Genomic DNA, 17,783 nt, shown 5'->3' on the forward strand with positions numbered 1-17,783 from the left:
TGGCTGCTGCCGGCACCCCCGCCGGCCCGTGCGCCCCGAGCCCCGGCCCGATGCCCGCCGAACTCAGACAGGTTGGAGGGAACTTGGTCCGCGTGGGGGGTGGCGGGGGTCCGACCCGGGGCTGGAGGTGGAGGGCGGGGCGCTGGCCTTCCCGGGAGGACCCGCTTTTGTTACGCGGAGCTGCTGGCCTAGGAGGCTATTGTCTGCATTCCCGGCCGGCTGCATCGGCCGGGCGACCGGGATGAGCATGGTGCCCCGGGGTGTGCAAGGCGTGTGCGGGGCAGGGTCGCGGGTCTCTGAGCCCGTCCCCGGGCGCAGCGGGTTCCAGGGAGTGCGACCCTGTGCAGCGGGAAGTGGGCCGGGACCCGGGCGGGAATACTCCGGCCATCTCCCAGGACAGGTGCGGGAGGACCGGGTTGGGGGACCAGAGCCTTCCCGAGCAGCCCCTCTCTGTGCAGGAGGGAGGCTAAGTCTGGCAAGGGCTCGGCTAGGACTCCTGCCCCCTGGGGAGCTCTCTCACCTTTTCTCCCCTCTCCTCCCATCCCCATTCCCTGTGCAGGCTCTCCCTGGGAACTGCGAAGGAGCTTCCGGAGCTTTAATGGAAGCCCTCTCTGCCCCGGCAGGGCACGTGAGGGGAGGGGGTGGAGGCCAACCACCCGCCTGTGTGGTGGTGGGAGGGGTCTCACGGAAAACCTCTGCCTCCCAGTACTGGGGTGGAGGATTGGGGAAGGCAGGTGGGCATCCTGCAGTCTGCTCAGAGGGGGCGGGGTTCACTAACAGGTGGAGAAACTGAGGCTGAGCAGAGGAGAGACCACGCAAGACACCTTGTGGTGGGAGGCAGCTCCTACATACCTGCCTACTTGGACAGCTAAGGTTCCTGCTGGTTGTGCAACCCCAGAGTGGCCCTGAAGGTCTAGCCACTCACCCCAGAGAGGGAGGAGCCAATTAGGGGTATTCATGGTCACAGTGTGGCTGATGGCCTGGGGCTGGGTTTGGAATAGCTGGGGTGGGTGGCATCCAGCCCTGCTGCCCCCTCCCCTCAAACTTGCTCCCCCAGCCTGCTAGGCACTTGCTGCCCCTTGGTCTTTCAGTCACTCTGCCTGGGGCCACAACCTGGCAGGTGCACTGCTGCTGTGAAGGGGTGAGCTCCTAGTTCCCAAGGGCTGGGCCAAGGCCATGGGCACCAAGGGAGAGGGAGATTTATAGTATCAAAGGGCTTTCTGCCTGCCGGGAGATGCCACTCTGACTTCTCTTGGACTCTATACTGGAGGGCCACGCTGGGGGGTGTGGAACTGTCACTCCCCCAACCTTCCATTCATTTATCCATCTGGTGGCAGCCTTCTTGTGCCCTCTGGGAACCTAGCCCTGGGATTGTGGGATCCAGGTGTTCTGCCTCACCCTAACCTATCCCTTGTGTGTGCCAGTGGGTGCCTTGGAGAGGGTGGGGCACCCATCACTCTGGTCTGTTCTTTATGAACATTCTTCATCTTTAAAGTCCAGGCAGTGCCTCTGGGATCTTGGTCCAGCCTCTGGGATCTTAAGACCTGGCTTGTTTCCTTTATCCCTTCCCTCTGCCATGCCCACATCCACTTTGGAGACTCTCTTTCCTCCAAATTAAGACCTGGCTTGTTTCCTTTATCCCTTCCCTCTGCCATGCCCACATCCACTTTGGAGACTGTTGGGGGCCTGTGCCCAGGTGGCAGTCCCTCTCTGTGTTAGTCCACCTCTCAATTTCCTGCTCCCCACGTTCCTTGCACCTGGCCACAAAGGTGGGCCTGGCACCCTCCAGTGTGTCCCAGGGCCCCAGTGCCCAGTGTTCTTTTTATCTCCACGTGAGGAGGCTGAGCCCTGGGTGCGTGCTGGGGCCTAGGGCCCTCACTCTGTGCTTAGCTCTGTACCTCCAGGGACCCTCTTGAGGGCTTTGGTGGGTGGATGGGTCCACCTCACTGGCCACTCTGGCCCCTCTCAACAGCCCAAGGAAGCTCATGGGAAGCCCCAGGCCTGGAAAGCAGCCCCTCTCTGGGCCAGGCTCAGGGGCCAAGGACATGGTGCACCACAAATGGGAGAGCCATGGGATGGATTTGGGCCCTGGAAGTGGGTGATAGGAGGCTGGGTGTGTTCCCTGCACGAGGGGCAAGGATGAGGCCAGGGCTGGGAAAGGGTGACAAGTGCTAGTTGTCAGGACACAGGGAATAGGAGAGGGCTGGGAATAGTGTGTCCTGGATGGTGCTCATATCTGGCGTGCACAGGGGAACAGCCCAAGGTTAGGTCTGAGGCCAAGGCTCTATGGGGCTGCAGGGCCATGGATTCCTGACAGTGGACTGTCCTTGGCAGGTAAACGTGAGACACTTTGAAATAGGATATTGGGGCCAGAAAGGGATCTGGCTACCCCAGCCAGCCCCCTCTGTTAAGGGTTGACTGTGCTGGTCATCAACCCACCATCCCTCAGCCCCACCCTGAAGATATTGCTGAGGCCCAAGACATGGGACAGACATGGGCCTCTCATTTCCCTAGGCCTCAGTTTCCCTGTCTGTCACCAGCTCTCAGATCCCCATAGTGGACACCTGGGTGGGTGATGGGGCGGTCAGTGGTTCCTATCCCTGTGTATTAAGAGCATGTGAGGCACTGTATGGATAAGGGTCTGGACACGTGTGTGGAAGATGCAGGGGTGTGTGTGCTCATGCATGTGCCAGTGGGGACAGTGGGCACTGCACACTTGGGGTGCTGTCAGGAGAGCATGCAGATCAAATAAGGGTCTGGACACGTGTGTGGAAGATGCAGGGGTGTGTGTGCTCATGCGTGTGCCAGTGGGGACAGTGGGCACTGCACACTTGGGGTGCTGTCAGGAGAGCATGCAGATCAATGTGCTCAGCCTTTGTGCCAGGCTGGGGGTTCACACACGTACCTGTCGGGTCAGTTACATGTGTGTGTGCCCAGGTTCTTGTTCGAGTGTGTGTGTCCAGGCATGTGTAACGGGGGCCGGGCTTTCCTGTGATCACTGGCTGACTCACGCTCCCGCCCGCCTGGGTGAAGTCATCGCCGTTTATAGCTCCCTGAGGTCATTTGCCAGCAGGAACTCTTGGGGCCTCAGGATCCCACTGCTGGCCTGCCCGTGGGGCCAGGGTGTTAGTGGGTGATGCTGCAGGGTTGCCAGTCCTTGCTGGGGGGCCCTGGCTCTCCCGGACCACCTTATCTCTGCACTGTGTCCAACCCTTGTCACAGCTGGACTGGGAGGAACAAGCTGGGCTGCAGAGTGCCGTCGAGGTCCTAAGATGTCCTTCCCCCTCCTTCTGTCCCCTTACCCCCACTGCCTAGCTAGGAAGTAGAGGGCTTTACTCTGAGTTTAATGTATGCAAATCCATGAAGGGGCCATATCCCACTGGCACAGTGTCCTGGGCAATGTCCCCTCAGTCTTGCTCCTCACCCCAACTCCCCACACAGCTGCCGGGACTGCAGCTCCTCACGCTTGAGGTGTTCAGTCTCCCCCCAGGGTCCAGCAGAGAGCTTGGGCCCTGATACACGTTCTTCCCCGTAGTCGCCCAATATAGATGCAGCAGCCCAGGCCCAGCAGTGATGGGCTACCCCTGTACCTGCTTCCACTCCAGAGCTGTCCTGGCTCCCAAGTGCCCCTGAAGAAGAGCCCAGGCCACCCCGCCTGGCAACTCACCAGTTGTCCCCACTTTGGGCCTCAGTCTGTTTCTCTTTCCCAGGGAACAGGGTCCCCTTTTCCTGGCCAGATCTCCAGCAAGCATTCCACTTGCGTCCCAAAGACAGGTGGCCACCAAAGTCCTGTCCCTGAGGGATGAGGTGAAACCCAGAAGCTTCCTTGCCAGATTGCCTTCCTCGTGGGTGCCTGAGGTCCCCCCACGAGCAGCTGTGGAGCTCTGAGTAAATCCTCTGTCTTCTGCCAGGCCTCAGTTTCCCCACCTATAATGTATATTTTGTTCTCTGAGACCTGCCCCTGGGGGAGGGGGATGTGTGATCTGTGTGGTCAGTGTCACCAGAGCCTGAGAGATGCCCCTGTCCTAGCGTGTTGTGCAGGCCCCTCCCTGGATCCCTGCATTGTGTGTGTTAGGGGGTCAAGCATGACTCCAGGATAGCACCGTAACCTGGGGAGGCTTACCTTCTGAGGGCAGCCCCAGGCACACCTCCCGTGCCCAGGGGTGGGCAGAGTATGGCTCTGGAGCCAGGAAGATGCAGTTTGAGCTGCTGGCCCTTCTGGACTCAGCTCAGTGTGTGTGCAGGCCACAGGGGGCCCAGACAGGGGACCCATCCTGTAAGGCCCAGGGGCCTGGGCAACGGATCAGGACCTGTCCTCCTGCTGACCCCACCCTGGCTGCCTGGAATGTGCTCCCCCCTCTCCCGCCCACCACGGCTTGGGTTTCAGCCTCTGCCTGTCCTGGCCGGATGCCGATCTCAGGATGTTGGCACTGTGCTGCCCTAGGGCTGGGGATCTGTGTGGTCAGAGACCAAGGATAGGCTGTAGGCTGTAGGTCTCAGGTCCCCATGGCACTCAGCACAGCAGCAATCTGGCCTGGCTCTGATGTGAACTAGCCTGTTCTCTTCAAACCTCAGTTTCCCCACTGGCAAGTCCGGCCAGTATGCATGTGGGCGTGAGTCCAGAGCTGTGTTGTGTGCAATTTTGCTGTCATCACCCCCTGCAGGATGATGGCAACTGTGGTCACAGGCTCAAATCCACCATCTCTCTGATATGATGCCTAGGGTCTTAGTCAGTGAGGGCCACCGGCCACTGGCCCATGGTAGAGCCAGGCCATGCCTACTCGACACCCCAAGAGTGTCCAGGCTGGAAGGAGCAAGGATATTTTGGTGCCCTTGGTGCATAGGGCATTCTGGGAACTGGGTATTTCTGTCATGTGAGGGTGTCTGGCTAGTTTTGGTGGTGGTAGCCTGGGTGTGGCCACAAGAGTCAGTGAGCAGTGTTGAAACTGCTACCCTGAGGCTTCTGCACTCAAGGTTTGAGAGGTGCAGCAGGGAGGGGGCCCCAAGACACCATGTAGGCTCGGCCAGGGATGATGGGTGACGTCAGGAGGACCTCTTGCAGGTCCCGCCTGGCATCTCCTGGGGCCTGGAGGAAGCCTGTGGCAGCTAGGCCTAGCACCTCGGGAAGGGCCACCCAAAAATGAGTCCCCGCGGTTCATGGCCTTACCCACTGACACAGCGCAAGGAGGCGCTGCAATTTGGGGCTGGCCTCTAGGGTCCCCCATGCGGTGAGCAACAAGGCAGGGTCAGCCCTTGATGTGAAGAGGGCAAGAACACGCTGCTGTCCTTGCCAGCTTGGGCGGAAGCAGGCCCTGGGTCAGGGGGCTCCAGGGGCTGTGAGGAACACACCCCTGGCCTCCTGGTCTGCATGAGCTGAGGGAGTCTGCCGTGTGTAGACACCTGCGCTCCAGGCACATGTGAGCAGATGGTCCTGCCCACTGACACCAACCCCCTTCACCCCAGGAGCAGAGCCCAGGCAGCCAGGCCTCACTGGCCACAATGCCAGAGGCGCCCGAGGTGCTGGAGGAGACAGTGACAGTGGAGGAGGACCCTGGCACACCCACCTCCCACGTGTCCATCGTCACGTCTGAAGATGGCACAACACGGCGCACGGAGACTAAGGTACGGCTGGGCCCAGGTGCTGGGCGAGCAAGCTGGGCAGCAGCAGCTGTCCCCTCTGCCGAGTAGATACACGAGCTGGCCACCTGGGGCTGCCCACTGTTCAAGTAGCAAATTAAAGCCATCCTGGCCCCACCAGGGCAGTTTTCAGGCCTCTTGTGCTGCCTAGCCTACCTGCCACCCGCCTGTCCACTAGGTCACCAAGACAGTCAAGACAGTGACCACGAGGACGTTACGCCAGGTGCCTGTGGGCCCAGATGGACTCCCTCTGCTGGATGGTGGCCCTCCACTAGGCCCTTTCACCGACGGCCCCCTGGACCGGCATTTCCTGCTACGTGGTGGTGGCCCTGCGGCCACACTCTCCCGAGCCTACCTCAGCAGTGGGGGTGGCTTTCCCGACGGCCCTGAGCCCCGTGATGGGCCCAGCTACGGCAGCCTGTCCCGAGGGCTGGGTGTGCGACCCCTGCGCACTGGCCCCCTTGGCCCAGGCCCTGGCGAAGGCTGCTTCACGCTGCCTGGCCGCCGTGAGGCCTTCCCTGGAGGTCCCGAATCTGGGCCGCCGGGTGGCCGCTCCCTGCCTGAGCGCTTCCAGGCAGAGCCGTATGGCTTGGAGGATGACACACGCAGCCTGGCCGCTGATGACGAGGGTGGCCCTGAATTGGAGACCGACTATGGCACGGCCACAAGGAGGAGGCCTGAGTGTGGGCGTGGCCTTCGTGCCAGGTGAGCACCCAGCCCTCTGCACCTGCCTCCTCCGGGAAGTCCACCTTCCACTCCCCAGTCGGAGAACCCTGCTGGCAGTCAGGCTGCAGAAGCTGAGTCAGTCACACACACTTCATTTTGAATTGGCCTCAGCTCTTCTCAAGGACAGCAGCAAGGGCACACTGGGATGGTAGAATTTAGGCTCAGCACCTTCCCTGCAGGGCTAGGGCACAGGAGAAGCTGGTGACAGTGTCTAACACCTGCTGCCTTTGTTCCAAGCAGATAGCTGTGAAGACCCAAGGACAAGAGGCTCAGGGCGTTACTCTGAGCTTCAGGCCCCAGATGCTCCCTGGGTCTCAGTTTCTCCCAGGCCCAGTGATAACTGCAACTCAGGGCCCCCGGCCCTTCCTGTCATAGCCCCTGGTTCTGTCCCCTCTGCCTTCTGTTTCTGTACCTTCAGAATGGGAACATGACCACAGTCCAGGTCTGGATTTGCTATGTGATCCTGGGCAAGTCACCTGACCCATCCTATCCTAAGTCCCTCCCCGGGGAAGTGGGTTTGATGGTGATAACCCACAGGGCTACTGAGAGTCAAGGACATCTCCTGCCCTAAGGGGCTGGTGGCCTGAATGTCCCTTCAGTGTTCCTACCATGATGGCCATGTGCAGGGAGGGACACCCATTCCCACTATATTCTGGCACCAGCCAGAGATGGGTTTCATGGGAAGATGGGTTTGTGGGAGGGAGGTGGAACCCCCTCCTCGGTCATGCACAGATGTTGCATAGAAATACGCTGAGCTCAGGATTGGGTAATAGCGGTTGGTGACAGGAGTGAGTAAGCTCCCTGTCCTGGGAGGGATGCAAGCCCTGGTGGCCGTTGGCTGGGATTTGGTTGTCATTGGCTCTGAGTCGGTTCTTGCTGGGCTGGGGTGGGATTCTTGGTGCCTGCTCCAAGCTTGGGGCCAAGATACAGATGCTGTCTGCCCAGCCCTGCTTGGTGAGTTTACAGTCCCCTGGAGAAGGTGACAGGGCAGCTCAGAGAGAAGGGCTGGCAGCTGCTGGGAAGATATTCACACGCCCTGCTCACCTGCGCAGGGCCTACGAGGATGTGGCGGATAATGGTGGCGAGCTGATGGACGAGCGGCCCCTGTTCCCAGCAGCAACGGCACCCTTGGCCCAGCCTGAACGAGGCAGCCTGGGCAGCCTGGACCGGCTGGTGCGGCGCTCACCGTCGGTGGACAGTGCCCGCAAGGAGCCGCGCTGGCGGGACCCTGAGCTGCCCGAGGTACTGGCTATGCTGCGGCACCCTGTGGACCCTGTGAAGGCCAATGCAGCTGCCTACCTGCAGCATCTGTGCTTTGAGAACGAGGGTGTCAAGCGGCGCGTGCGGCAGCTGCGGGGGCTGCCGCTGCTGGTGGCACTGCTTGACCACCCTCGGGCCGAAGTGCGGCGCCGAGCCTGTGGGGCACTGCGCAACCTCTCCTATGGCCGTGACACTGACAACAAGGCTGCCATCCGGGACTGCGGTGGTGTGCCTGCCTTGGTGCGCCTGCTGCGGGCTGCTCGGGACAATGAGGTCCGCGAGCTTGTCACTGGTGAGTGGGACCTGGCTGTGCATATCCCCAGGAAGGGAAGAGGGCGAGGCTAGACGTGGCAGGGTGAGACCTCCTGGGGTCTCACATCCAGGGAAAGCACCCTGTAGACAGGAGTCCCAGCTACTGGGACAGTTTGCCCTGGGAGGCAGGCATCAGGTACAGGTGCTGTGAAAGGTCCCCAAACTCTACCATAGGGGGGATCCCCTCAGGGAGGCCCCTTTTCTGCCTGCCCCTATGTCTCCACAGCAACTCCCCTGGGACCTGCCTCCCTTGTTCCCCCTCACCGACAGTGCAGTGGGGGGGGCTTGTGCCTTGTGGGACCTGAGGGACAGGTGGATTCACATGACCATCTTTCTGTGTGGCTGTAGCAAGGAATGGGTGGGAAGAGATGGCACCTGCCCTGCCCCTCCTCTGCACCCCACCCCCTCTGGGGCTCCTTCCCATCTGAAACCACAGCTGGATGCTGCCCGCATGTCTTGCCCAGGCTGAGGCGGGCCCCCAGAACCCCTCATGGCTCTTGTCATTTCCTATCTACCTGGGCGAGCTGGGGCATGAGGGGGGTGGGGCAGGTTCTGAGTGTGGTCACTTGGGGAGGTTAGGAGGCGGTGTCCGTGGTCAGCACGGGTTGGTCAACGGTGCCCCGCAGGCACACTCTGGAACCTGTCATCCTACGAGCCCCTGAAGATGGTCATCATTGACCACGGCCTGCAGACACTGACCCATGAGGTCATCGTGCCCCACTCGGGCTGGGAGCGCGAGCCCAATGAGGACTCCAAGCCACGGGATGCTGAGTGGACGACTGTCTTCAAGAACACGTCGGGCTGCTTGAGGTGTGGGCAGGGGCGGGGCTCGGGCACTCGTGCCCGGGGCTGTTCCCGCAGGACTCCCGGTGCCCAGTCAAGGAGTCAGGAGCGGGCGCCACAGCCTGCACACAGGTGGCACCACCCTGGGGGCAGCCACGTCCTCATGGTCCCAGATAGCATGGAAGACAGCGAGCTGCCCAAATCTTAGGAGCTTCAGAGCCACATCACAAATCCTGTGGATGAAACGGGGCCTGATGGGGCTGTACTCGCCCCTAAGCACACACTCTGGACACGGTCTCCCACGTCTCCTGTGGTCCCACCGCTCCTGCCCTGCCCAGCTTCGATCCAGCCTTTCATCACTGTGACAGCCAGGGAGGGAGAGCCAGGGCCCTCATGTCTGTCTGCCTCGGAGGCTCATTCTACCTCCACGTGACCCCTGTCTTCCCCATCCCATCCCTGGGAGGCCCTGCAGAGTCCCCAGAGTCCTGGGTCCCCACGGTCTTTCCTGTCTATCAGGATGTGGCCCTGTGGAGTCCTGACCTCAGCAAGGTGGGGCCCCGGGGTGAGAGAGGGAGCCCCAGAATTGCCTGTACATGGATTCAGGCTTCTTTGGGCCATCTTTGTCCCTTTCTAATTCAGCCGGGAGTCAGGGAAGCCCCCTCCAACCCCACACAGGTGCCTGGAGTGCCCCCCTGTCCACCCTCACTGTGCTCTAGGCCATGGTGTCCTGTCCCAGTAGCCCAAAGAGGCAGCAGCAGGGCTCATTTTGCAGATGAAGACAAGTCCCTGAGGCCAGGGTTGGGGATAGGGGATTTCCCTGGGGACTGGAGGTCACTGGGCCTGCTCTTGGCCACCCAGGAATGTGAGCTCGGATGGTGCGGAGGCCCGGCGGCGACTCCGGGAGTGTGAAGGGCTGGTGGATGCGCTCCTGCATGCCTTGCAGTCGGCTGTGGGCAGGAAGGACACAGACAACAAGGTGGGCAGGGTGGGCTGGAGCAGTCTTAGTCTCAGTCTCCCACTAACGGTTGGAGAGGCAGATGGTGCAGGAATGGGGTGCAGGGGGCCTGAACTGTCCAGGGTGGGTGTGCTGGCCTAGGGTGGCACTGTGGACCTGGCCCTCTCGTAGCAGCCACCCTGTGAAGGGACCTCCTGCTGCATGCGGCAGGTGCTCCACAAGGTAGGGGCTTCCTCCTGCAGCCCCTCCCTGGTGCTTCTTGTCCACGTGGACTCCTTAGCTCAGGCCTCCCCATGTCTATGCTCCTGGTGCCCTTGGTGCATACCAGCTGTGGCCAGTCTTACCCGAGGGCCAGCTTTGTGCACAGGAGCCTGGGATGGTTAGCAGCCCCTGTGCCCCATGGCCCTGCCCCACCAGCTCACCTTTCCCTGCAGTCAGTGGAGAACTGCGTGTGCATCATGCGGAACCTGTCCTACCACGTGCATAAGGAGGTGCCTGGGGCCGACAGGTACCAGGAGACTGAGCTCGGGCCCCCAGGCAGTGCTGCAGCCTCCCAGCGCCGGAGGCGGGATGACGCTAGCTGCTTCGGTGGCAAGAAGGCCAAAGGTGGGTGGGTGAGACGGGTATCTCTCTAGACCCCTGCGCAGGCCGAAGGCCCTCTATACCCACGACAGGCAGTTGTGGAGGTTGGAGGACACCTGGTCAGCCCCCAGTGGGCAGGCAGGGAAGCAGGGAGCCCAGGAGTGTGTACTGTCCTGGGTCACACAACTGCCAGGCCAGGGTGTGGGACCCAGTCCCACACTACCCCCATCTGCACTGTGGGGCCCCCTGGGAAGGATAGGAGGGAAACCACCAGTGCCCACACCCAGTTCCTCAACTCTGGGGAAGGGTCCTGCAGGCTTGCAAGTTTGGGAAGTGCCACAGATAGTGCTGCTTCCTGGCATTCACAGAGCACCTGCGGCTCCTGGCCAGCCCTACAGGGCAGCACCCACCGTGCCTGGGCAGGCCCCAGCCTCACACCTTACTCAGTGGCTCTCACAGAGATCTTCCCCCAGGAGCTGCAGTGAAAGCTGTGCACTGCTTTTACCTGCCCCACTGACCCCTGGCTTTGTCGTCCCTGCCCCACTGGTGGGCATTGAGCCCCCCACAGTAATCAGGATAACGTTCCACATCCCACTTGCCGAGGATGTGCCATGGGGAAGTCAAGGCCTCCTGGGAGGGTGTTGGGGGGTGCCACTGCTCAGGCTCGTCTCCTCTCTCCTGTGCTTCCTCCGGCCGCCCAGAGGAGTGGTTCCATCAAGGTGAGTCCTTGTTCGTCCTGCTGTCCAGGCTTGGTGGGTGCAGTGGGCATCAGGGGGGGCACCTGGCCCCATTGCTCAGACATTCATTTCCTTGACAACTGCAGGGGTGCCGAGGCCTGGTGGGCTCCTGGGAAGCATTCCAGCCTTCAGGGCCCTGCCCCACCCCCAGTCCCATGGCTGGGGCAGCTGTCTCCATGGCAATTGCATGGACATGACAAGGGCAGGAATATGAGCCCTGGACTGGTGCAGAGGCTGAGAGGCTGCCCCTGTAGCCTCAGGCTCTGTTACATAGGCAGGGCTGGAGCTGGGGCAGAGCCCAAAGTTGGCAGGGCCCAGGTATGTTTGTCCCCAGGGGCACCAGGGAGCAGAATCTGCTCCTCTGCTGGTATGGGGCAGTGTGTAGTTTGGACAGCATCGGCACAAAGGACATGTGAAGAAGGGTGGGTGGGGGCTGCAGATCCTCTGAGCTCAGCTCTGCTGCTTTCCAAAGGGGGAGAAGTGCCCTCATCTGAGATGGAGAGGGTGGCTGGGAGGCAGTGAGCTCACTCTTGTGGAAATGTGCAAGCCAGGGCTGCTGAAGTGTCAGGGGGCTGCTGTGGGGGTCGGCCTGGGTACAGGGTTTCTCCTGGCCAGTAGAGCCTGGCACAGTGTCCTGGCCCCAGACCCGGGGGACTTTTCCCCTTGGGTGGGACTGAGCACCAGCCCTGCATTACTGTGTGACCCAGGCAACTCCGATCCCTGTCAGCCTTCAGTTTCTCTACTTGTTGCTGTCTGCCACCCAGCCTGGGCTCCAGGTCCCCTCAGTTCACACACCTGGCAGCCACAAGGGAGCCACAGTCTGTGGTACAGCTCTCAGCACCTGACAGGAGATGAGTCCTAGATACTTGGGGCAGGGTTCAGATGTTCCCAGGCCCCACTGCCACCACCATTCTCCCTGGGTCGACCTGCCTGCCTGAACTCTGAAAACAGTGCTGGGGGTGCTCTTTGGGGTCCGAGCAGGAGACGTCTGTGCCCAACTCTCCTGACACAATCCTGCCCTCCCCCGGGTCGACCTCACCTCTGGCCACCCTTCTGTTCCAGGGAAGAAAGACAGTGAGATGGACCGGAACTTTGACACGCTGGACCTGCCCAAGCGAACCGAGGCGGCCAAAGGTGAGTGGGCTGAGGCAGAGCCAGTGCTGGCCGGGGAGCCTGGACCCAGGGCCATCCAGGTAAGGAAACTTTGTACCATCAAGCAGGCCTGAAGGGCCTTGGGCATCACGTGGGGGAAATGAGGTCCATAGGTGTGCGATTCGCCAGAGGATGGTGTAGTCCCTGGGCACCTGCTGTTCAGAATCAAGAGCCACAGGTCATTTCTGGCAGGAGATGGAGGAACAGAGAGGCCAGGCACTTGCTTAGTTGCACAGCAGGTGAGAGGTGGGTGGGGTTGGAGGGAAGCCCCCAGTTAAAGTAGGGCCACCAGTGTTGGCCACAGAGCTTGGACTCACTCCAAAGGGGCTGGGAGCCAGGAGGGCATGGTTAGATCCAGGTAGAGAAGTTGGGCCTGAGAGGCTGGCCTGAGAATGCCCAACTCAGGCAGGGGCAGGGCGGTTCATTCTTTCTGTCTCCTGTGTCTGTTGGGTTCCTACAGTGCACTGATACTGTGCTGTGTACTGGGAACCGGTCTGCATGGGTAAGGTCAGACCTGGTGGGGCCTGGCCAGTCCTGTGAGTAGAAGAGCCCAGATGTCCCCAGGTGGGGTAGAAGGGCCCAGTTGTGGGCGTCTGTGGCAAGCATTACAGGCAGAGCAACCAGTCTGTGTGAGCGCCCTGATTGTGCTGGGAGTATGTGTGGCCAGAGTGGAGGAAGCATGGGTCACGAGGACAGGGGAGAGGTGACGAAATGTGGGTTGAGAGGACGGGGAGAGGGAGTAATGTCTCCAGCCAGGCAGAAGCTCCAGTGTGGGGACAGGTAGGCTTGGAAGACTACCTTGGCCTCTCCTCTCTGGAACACTACACAGGGCACCATCCTGGGACAGTCCTGCTCCCAGGCTGGGGCCTCAATTTCTGGGGAACCTGGAGTGGTTGCCTGGGAAGGTGGGTCCTGTTGCTAGGGGAGCAGCCCTGGTTGCCGCCTTCCTCTCCAGCCTAGGCCTGGATGCTCCTGTTGTCAGACAGGTCCAGTTCCATTTCTTTGGCAGTAGTGTCAAGGAAGGAACAGCCTTACCCAAACCCACTGCGTCCTGACTGAGCTTCAGTTTGCCGCTCTGTGAAATGGGAATGCTTTTCCCTTTGGGTAGCCATAAGGGGTGGATACATTGATACTAAACATTCCCTGACTGTTCCACACCCATCCCTGTCCCTGGGAGCACTGACAGGGGGCAAGGTTGGGAGGGGGGTGTGATGGGTGAGGGAAGAGGTTCTGAGTGACTGTGAGTGGTGGTTGCCCTGTACCCAGGCTTTGAGCTGCTGTACCAGCCCGAGGTGGTACGTCTCTACCTTTCCCTCCTCACGGAAAGCCGGAACTTCAACACTCTGGAGGCTGCTGCTGGCGCCCTGCAGAACCTCAGTGCTGGCAATTGGATGGTGAGGGGCCAGGTCTGCAGGGAGGGTAAGACCTGGGATAGACAGGCAATTCCAGGCGCCCCATTGGTGCTGCCCCTGTCCAGGCTAGTCCCCACTGGAGGATGGGATACAGCGCCTCCCCAAGGTCTGGGAGGTTGGAGATTCACAGGCTGCAAGCAGTGCGCTCTGGAAGGTGGGGAAGTCTCTAGATGAATGAGCTGTTGGGGCAAGGCTTTGTCAGGCAGGGGACCAGCTGGAGGGAACAGTCAAGGTCCAGAGATAGGAGAGTGCCCAGCATGTGCAGTGTGACTCCACACTGAGTAACCCCCTCTCGCCCCCATTGCCGCAGTGGGCCACGTACATCCGCGCCACAGTGCGCAAGGAGCGCGGGCTGCCAGTGCTTGTGGAGCTGCTGCAGTCGGAGACCGACAAGGTGGTGCGTGCTGTTGCCATCGCCCTACGCAACCTTTCGTTGGATCGGCGCAACAAGGACCTCATTGGTGAGGATGCTGGCGGGTCTATGCCAGGGAGCAGAACCGGGCAGATGGCTCTAGGGTCCTGCTGTCGGGGCTTAGGGGATTGGTGGTTTAGGGCTCCGGGCCCTGCCCCTGTTGCTCGGGTCCCATCCAGCAGGCCTGGTCCCCAAGGTTCAGCCCCCTGCTCACAGGGGTCATGGTGGCATCCTGGGGCTCTTCTGGTGGTGCCCCTTGCCTGAACCTTGCCCTTTCCTGCAAGGGTGGGCAGAATTGTGTCCTAACACTCAACCCTGCCCCTCAGGGAGCTATGCCATGGCAGAGCTGGTGAGGAATGTGCGCAATGCGCAGGCTCCACCACGTCCTGGAGCCCACCTGGAGGAGGACACGGTGGTTGCCGTGCTCAACACCATCCACGAGATTGTGTCCGACAGCCTGGACAATGCACGCTCACTCCTCCAGGCCCGCGGTGTGCCTGCACTTGTGGCCCTCAGTGCCTCCAGGTGGGTGGGGAGGGAGGGCAGGCTTCGGTGGGTGGGGGAGGCAGAGGCAGGGCTGTCCATGACCCCACCCTGGGCCCTGCCGCAGCCAGTCAGTGCGCGAGGCGAAGGCAGCCTCACATGTGCTGCAGACAGTGTGGAGCTACAAGGAGCTGCGCGGTGCCCTGCAGAAGGACGGCTGGACCAAGGCACGCTTCCAGGTACAGCCTACCCTGGCCCTTCCCCCCCTCACTTCCAAGCTCTGGTCCCCAGTTGACAGTGCCCCGATCCTACCCAGTGTCTGTGTTTGCTGTCTCCACAGTCTGCTGCTGCTGCTGCTGCTGCCACCAAGGGGCCCAAGGGAGCGCCAAGTCCTGGGGGCTTCGATGACAGCATGCTGCCACTGGTGGACAAGAGCCTGGGTGAGTACCAGCTGGTAGAGAGTTGGGGGCCTGGGAGCCCATCCTTTAGGCTCAAGAGTGGCTCCCCACCTGTGCTGATGGTGACAGGTGGGCGAGGGGTGGAGGAGGAAGAGAGGCCTTCTCCCACTAAGGTGGCCTCATGATTGGGGTTCCCTTTCCTTGCTCTGGGTCTCTAGGGTACTCCCTTTCCATGGCACTTGCATTGGTGCCAAGCTGGGGAAGGGATCTGCCAGCGGGCAGAGGCTAGGCAGAGGCATATAAAAATGTTAGTGGTAGAGCCCACCTGCTGTGGGCTTCTCTGCCCTGGTCCCCTCTGGCCACTTCGTGCAACCAGCCACCTGCTCATGACTCGTAGACACCGAGAAGCCAGGCAGCCAGGATGTAATCCCCATGGACACACTCGGCCCAGGTGAGTGCAGGTGCAGCTTGGCTTGTTTCCTATGCGAGGAGGAGGGTGGAGGCCTGAGATAGGGATGCTGGTTTTTATGGGGTAAGCGTCATTGGTGCTAGGAAGGCCTTCCAAGGAGGTGCTGGTTAGAAAAAAGACTTGGTTTAGGGGTACCGCGGCAGTGAGGGGCAGGGCAGCCAAGGAGGGGCAAGTGCCCAGCCAAGGCCTCTGACCTGCCAGCTGAGGGGAGGCTGGAGGATTCCGAACTGCAATGGGGGGTGCCAAGGTGGGAGCTGTTGAGAGAGCTGCTCTCACACAGGCCTCCAGGATGGGGCAGGTGAGGGCCCTGTCCAGAAGCCTGCTGTGCCATGGGTCCCCTGTGTGTGGGCTGAGATGGAGGTCTACTGTTCGTACGGTTTCTCCCTCAGAGTTCCCCTCATGCCACCCACCCTACCCCACCCACAGATGGCTACTCCACTGTGGACCGGAGGGAGCGGAAGGCTATGGGCAGTGGCACTACAGGGGAGGCCTCTGAGAAGGAACCGTTGAAAGTAAGTGGCTGTGGGCAGGTGCCCTGGAAGGCTTCATGTTCTAGGGTTGCCTGGGGAGTGGCCCAGGTAGTGCTGAGTTTGGTCCAGGCCCTGGGGTACAACTGGGCTGAGGGACCAATCCCAGGAAACAGGCCCCTTTCTTTGGGTGCTGATGGGTTTGAAGCTCATGCCCACTGGGAGTGAGGGGCATGGGACAGAGAGGCACCCGGCCACACCCTGCACAGGGCAGGAGAGTCTGTGAGCAAGCAGATTGGCTCCTTTCTCTGCATGTGCGTGCGTGCGTGGGCGAGGGCAGCACCTGCCACCTGCTCTCTGCCAGTCTCTTGGCTTTGCACACAGGCATCGTGTGTCCACGTGCCACCCTGAACCCATGTGAGCCACACCTGCTCAGCTTCTTTCACCCTCAGCACTCCCCCGTGCTGCCTTGGCAGGCCCAGTCTCACAACACCCTGGCCCGGCCCCACTGACCAGCCGAGCCCCACCCGTCAGCTCTGACTAACCTGCTGTGTTCTGCCTCTAACACCCTCCTGCCCACCCACCCACCCATGTGCTGCAGCCTGACCCCGGCAGGAAAGCCCCTCCTCCCGGGCCCAGCAGGCCTGCGGTCAGGCTGGTGGACGCCGTGGGGGACGCTAAGCCTCAGCCTGTTGACTCCTGGGTCTAGCTTGCATGCCTGGTACGTTGTCTCGTCTGGTTGTTCATCTGATCATTTTCCCGGGCTTCTGGGTAACCTCTGCTGGCTGGGCCGGGCTTCTGGGTAACCTCTGCTGGCTGCATGCTCTGCTCCTGTGTGCTCCCAGCAGGACCCTGGCCTCCAGCGCAGCAGCTCAAATGCCTGGCTTAGGGAAGACCAGACTGAGGGCTAGGAGGGAGGGTCCTCTAGGCCCGTAGCCCCGTCTCAGGCACTGTAGGCTCAGAGCTCCAAGGAGATGGGACCAGGGGAGGGATGGCCACCCACACCCTCAGACGCCCCAAACACAGGGCCCTGCAAGGACCAGCAAGAAGGGACTGGCCCTGGGGCCCCTCAGAGTTGGCCTGTACCACTGGCAGCAGCTGCCTTTCTCCACGTCTCCATCCATGCAGTGTGTGGAGGTGGCTGCCCTGCCTGGAATTGCATGTTGTCCTGCCCCACTCAGCTGGCCGACACCTGCCTGTGCTTGTGGCTGCAGTGTCTGCCTTCCCCTTTGCCTTCGCAGGGCTCGGGCCCAGCCATTTGTTCTTAGGGATGGATCACCAGGAGAAGGGCCATCCTGTGCGGACCCTGCTGTGAAGCCTGGAGCCCTCTAGTGGCAAGGGTTGGCAGCACCTGTCACCCTGAGCTAGGGCCTGATTTTCTTGATGCTTCTCCTGTTCTGCCCCCTCCCTCTGCAGTCCCCACCTAACTCCCTAGGCCAGTTAGCTGTTACTGACTTGGTGCTGTGTGCGAGCTAGTGAGAGAGAGAAGGCCCAAGAAGGCGGGAGGGCTGCCATGGGCAGGGACCAGGGAGGCAGCAGGGGAGGGCATCTGGTTGTGCTTTGGGGCTGGTGGAACAGGAGAGGGTGGCTCTGTGTGCACAGGGCCCCAGAGGAGTGGGACGGGCCTGGTCTGGTGGCTGAGGCCGGGGGGCCAGGCAGGCAGCTGGGTAGGGAGTGGGACTGAGGGAAGGAAGTTGGACTCTGGAGGATGGAGGGGTTCCCCTGGGCCTCCCCTGCATGGCAGGCCAACCACAGTGTGGGGCTGCTCCAAGATGGCTGGCCCCAGGTAGGGAGGCTTTGGAGGGAGCAAGATGGGGCTCAGGCTATGCATGCCCACCCCAGCCCCGCCCTTGAGTCCTGTGGATATGTGGGACCCCCATGCAGTAGAACCTTCCCTGAGCTGATGCTGGCCGGGGCCAGGGCTGCTGCATCTGCATCTGCCTGGAACCCAAGCAGCACCTCTGGACTGACCTGCAGCAGCAGTGGGGGGGCGGGGGC

The 17,783-nt window shown here is 61.3% G+C and overlaps 1 protein-coding gene across 2 annotated transcripts in view; it reads left to right on the plus strand.

The window, feature by feature from the left end:
* Positions 1 to 17,777, plus strand: part of ARVCF (armadillo repeat gene deleted in velocardiofacial syndrome) — a 22,024-nt gene extending 4,247 nt beyond the window's left edge. The window contains exons 2-18 of one of the 2 annotated variants that reach the window (XM_008584547.1): positions 5,464 to 5,622; positions 5,816 to 6,342; positions 7,416 to 7,915; positions 8,562 to 8,745; positions 9,577 to 9,694; positions 10,108 to 10,279; positions 10,957 to 10,974; positions 12,055 to 12,126; positions 13,411 to 13,538; positions 13,867 to 14,017; positions 14,295 to 14,493; positions 14,579 to 14,690; positions 14,792 to 14,891; positions 15,247 to 15,300; positions 15,745 to 15,830; positions 16,387 to 16,506; positions 17,027 to 17,777. In XM_008584547.1, coding sequence (XP_008582769.1) covers positions 5,464 to 5,622; positions 5,816 to 6,342; positions 7,416 to 7,915; positions 8,562 to 8,745; positions 9,577 to 9,694; positions 10,108 to 10,279; positions 10,957 to 10,974; positions 12,055 to 12,126; positions 13,411 to 13,538; positions 13,867 to 14,017; positions 14,295 to 14,493; positions 14,579 to 14,690; positions 14,792 to 14,891; positions 15,247 to 15,300; positions 15,745 to 15,830; positions 16,387 to 16,494 — 2,688 coding nt within the window. In that variant the 3' untranslated portion in view covers positions 16,495 to 16,506; positions 17,027 to 17,777. Of the gene's footprint in view, positions 1 to 5,463; positions 5,623 to 5,815; positions 6,343 to 7,415; positions 7,916 to 8,561; positions 8,746 to 9,576; positions 9,695 to 10,107; positions 10,280 to 10,956; positions 10,975 to 12,054; positions 12,127 to 13,410; positions 13,539 to 13,866; positions 14,018 to 14,294; positions 14,494 to 14,578; positions 14,691 to 14,791; positions 14,892 to 15,246; positions 15,301 to 15,744; positions 16,301 to 16,386; positions 16,507 to 17,026 lie in introns of those variants that run through there. The other variant, XM_008584546.1, reaches the window with a different exon arrangement.
* The last annotated feature ends 6 nt before the right edge of the window (positions 17,778 to 17,783 follow it).

This window comes from Galeopterus variegatus, unplaced genomic scaffold (assembly GCF_000696425.1).
Source record: "Galeopterus variegatus unplaced genomic scaffold, G_variegatus-3.0.2 Scaffold3303, whole genome shotgun sequence".
Lineage (NCBI taxonomy): Eukaryota > Metazoa > Chordata > Mammalia > Dermoptera > Cynocephalidae > Galeopterus > Galeopterus variegatus.